We start from the raw sequence: 3262 nt of genomic DNA, 5'->3' as shown, positions 1-3262 counted from the left end.
ATACAAATAGATAAAGTGCTATAAAAGAAACACTTATCAGTGATGTTTGGCTGTTTTCTGAAAAAACACAAAGGCCTAAATCTCAAACTTCACAGCTGCATGAAAAAACTGCGTTTTTGCCCGTAAAATGTATTTAAGATATTTAATCTTGTTTTTTGCAAAATGCACTTAATTTAGTTTTTTCTCCCTGGAAACAGTTAAAATTATCTGGCAATGGGGTAAGTAAAATATTTTTAAATCAAGATGCATTTTAAATGCATCTTAACTTAGGAATTTGTAGAAATTTTCACTAGAATCAAGACAAAAATACTAAGTAAGATGCAGCCACTGTTGTTCAAGAACATCCAATCAAATGTGAAGTTAAAGTTAATTAGTCAGAGCAGCTGTAATGGTTCTTGATTAAAGGGGGTGTGGTTGATAACGACTATTCATTTGCAGAGTATAAATAGCAGTCCAAGGCCTCCTGAAACTATGCTCAGTTGTTTAGTAATGGCAGGAAAGTGGCATTTATGTTATTTCCAAACACTATGTGTTTTGGCTTGTTCTTTTTGCAGTGCTCTTCCTCAAATGGGTTTTCCAGCTCAGAATCCTCAAGCTCTGATGTTCCAGCCGTCTGACCATCGGTTTAAACAGTCAGCTCAACAACAATCTGCTCAGCAGGTTCCTCAGAAGTTTCAGCTTCAGCAGCCAGTGAAGGCCGAGCCTGTTGACAAATGTGCTGTAGCTGATTATGAGCAGATCCAATGTGGACAACCTGGTATCAGTGGTGCTGAGTGTGAGGCTATCAACTGCTGCTTTAACGGACAACAGTGTTACTATGGGAAAGCAGGTAAGAGTTTCGAATCTGATGAAATTTGGTTAATGTTTGTTACCCACATTAATCTACTCTTGTATGTCATTCCAGTGACTGTCCAGTGTATTAGAGATGGTCAGTTTGTGGTAGTGGTGGCTAGAGATGTTACGCTGCCTCGACTGAGTCTGGATTCGGTCCGTCTAGTGGGTGGAAGTGAACCACCTTGCGCTCCTGTGGACTCTACACCTTTCTTTGCTATATACCAGTTCCCTGTCACCGCATGTGGCACGAGCATGATGGTGAGGAGATGCTTCTGGCTTTATTCTGCATGGCTTATGATGGGCTGGATGCCAACAGTGTTCATATTTGCAGGAGGACAGTGGATATGTGGTGTATGAAAACAGAATGACCTCCTCGTATGAAGTAGGCGTTGGTCCGTTTGGTTCCATCACGAGAGACAGCCATTTTGAGTAGGTGACTCATACCCTTTATCTTAAGCACCATCTGACAAACTCTACAAGTTGACCGTTTGTTGTCCAGGCTTCTCTTCCAGTGTAGGTACTCTGGTACTGCTGTGGAAGCTCTGGTTGTGGAGGTCAACAGTGTTCCTGCACCTCCACCAGTAGCTGCTCCTGGACCTCTCAGAGTGGAGCTTAGACTGGCCAATGGCCAATGTGTCACCAAAGGTTGCGCAGAAGGTAAGACTTGTCTTCAGTCTTAAAGTCCAGGTTGCAGTGGACTGTGGTTAAACCCCAGTGTTCTTCAGGGGATGAGGCCTACACGTCCTACTACGGTGCTGCTGATTATCCCGTCACGAAAGTCCTGCGAGAGCCTGTGTATGTTGAGGTGCGCATTCTGGAGAGGACTGACCCCAACCTTGTCCTGATGCTGGGACGTTGTTGGGCGACATCAACCCCCAGTCCACTCAGTCTACCCCAGTGGGATCTTCTGATTGATGGGTGAGTCTACCGACAGTCTTTATCCAGCTAGTCTGCTGTGAGGAACTCTCTAACTGCCTCTTTCCTCTTCAGATGCCCTTACTATGATGACCGTTACCTGACCGCACTGGTTCCACTGACTAGAGCGTCTGGTCTTCAGTTCCCAACCCACTACAAGCGCTTCGTTGTCAAGATGTTCACGTTTGTTGATCCAGCATCACTGGCTCCTCTGCAGGAAACCGTATGCTCTCAGCTCTTCCTGAACCCCTAATATTACTCTTTAATGGATTCTATGGCTTAACCCTTTTCTCTTTCAGATCTTCATCCATTGCAGTACAGCGGTGTGCCATCCCTCTTCTGGCTCCTGTGAGCAAAGCTGTGGCAGGAAGAGTAAGTGCACGCAGTAACTATTTCCACTTGATTTGTGACTTCGTGGCCTTTCTCACTACTTTTTCTCCTTTTTAGGGAGAGATGTTGCTGTGAGGACCTCCACTATTGGACAAACTGTTTCGAGTGGAGAAGTGAGATTGGTTGTATGATTGACTTGTCTTTTAATAAACCATGTAGAACCTTACACTGGCTCAGTGTTTCATGCCAAGCTACCTAAAGTTGCTCGTTTATTGCTATGTTAAGATCAATTGTGACTCCATCTACCTTCTGTCGTTTGGTGCGTCAACCATTGGACATGTTTTGGTTCCCAAAATTTGTTCTCAAAAGGTCTTCTAGACACCCTTCCCTTAAGATCTGGTTCAGTTAGGGTGACCAGATGAGATTGGTTGAAATTTGGGATGGGGGGTGTGATGATGAAGAATAAAGATGAATTTCATGTTTTTATTATGTAGCCTACATATAATATAGAAGTAACGTTAGGCATTTTTATAAATTCAAACTGAAGTTAATGAACAAATCATATTATTAACCTTTACATATGCATATAAATTGATATAGCCTAATACGTAGGCTATAGAAGTATTATTTTGAACACGGTGCCTCGCCCTCGACCGGTCTGACTTCTTCACGCGACTTCTACTTGCACTTTCAACTGTCCTAACGGCTGCTGCAACTTGCGCTCTCTTCATCTACTCTATAAAGCAAAAAGGGGACAAAGGTCGTGTTGTCTTTGTGCATATAGCCTAGATGAATTAGATAAATTAATAGAAACAATATAACTTTAAATTCACACTTGAGCTATATAGCCTACCGAGGTTGTGGAGGCTCGACATCAGCATATTTTGCAGAGCTTTTCACTGCTGCCAGCACTCCTGTCTTTCCCAGGATGTATTTATGGAACTCTGCACAAGTCATTAAATTCATTTTTACTTTGATTTCGCTGCGGACCAGTTTAATTTTCGGGACAGCAGCTTAGATTTCGGGACTGTCCCGAATTTTTCGGGATGTCTGGTCACCCTATTTATCCAATTTGTTCCTCTTTGTGATGGAGTTTTCCTCAGACTCTTATCAGGTCGGCAAAAGTTATCTTTGGCAAACCAGTGAGGGAAGTTGTGTAGACTCTCTCCATTTTAAATTACCC

General features: G+C 43.0%; 1 protein-coding gene across 1 annotated transcript; it reads left to right on the top strand.

Annotated features, from left to right (window-relative positions):
• The first annotated feature begins 319 nt into the window (after nt 1–319).
• Nucleotides 320–2270, top strand: LOC141343656 (zona pellucida sperm-binding protein 4-like). The gene is made up of 8 exons (XM_073848236.1): nt 320–829; nt 905–1092; nt 1166–1263; nt 1334–1491; nt 1560–1752; nt 1825–1972; nt 2049–2121; nt 2197–2270. The coding sequence occupies exons 1-8, from the start codon at nt 472–474 to the stop codon at nt 2268–2270; spliced, it is 1290 nt and encodes a 429-aa protein (XP_073704337.1). The 5' UTR covers nt 320–471.
• Nucleotides 2271–3262: the final 992 nt, after the last annotated feature.

The sequence above is a fragment of the Garra rufa genome, chromosome 10 (assembly GCF_049309525.1).
Source record: "Garra rufa chromosome 10, GarRuf1.0, whole genome shotgun sequence".
Lineage (NCBI taxonomy): Eukaryota > Metazoa > Chordata > Actinopteri > Cypriniformes > Cyprinidae > Garra > Garra rufa.
The sequence above is the reverse complement of the archived record's forward strand: the minus strand, read 5'-3'. Positions and strand labels throughout refer to the sequence as shown.

Excerpts from the sequence above, each read along its gene's own strand:
- LOC141343656 (XM_073848236.1), top strand. The coding sequence starts at position 472 with ATGCTCAGTTGTTTAGTAATGGCAGGAAAGTGGCATTTATGTTATTTC. Across the intron at positions 1,753-1,824 it reads TGGGATCTTCTGATTGATGG|ATGCCCTTACTATGATGACC; the intron begins GTGAGTCTACCG and ends TTTCCTCTTCAG. Across the intron at positions 1,973-2,048 it reads TGGCTCCTCTGCAGGAAACC|ATCTTCATCCATTGCAGTAC; the intron begins GTATGCTCTCAG and ends TTTCTCTTTCAG.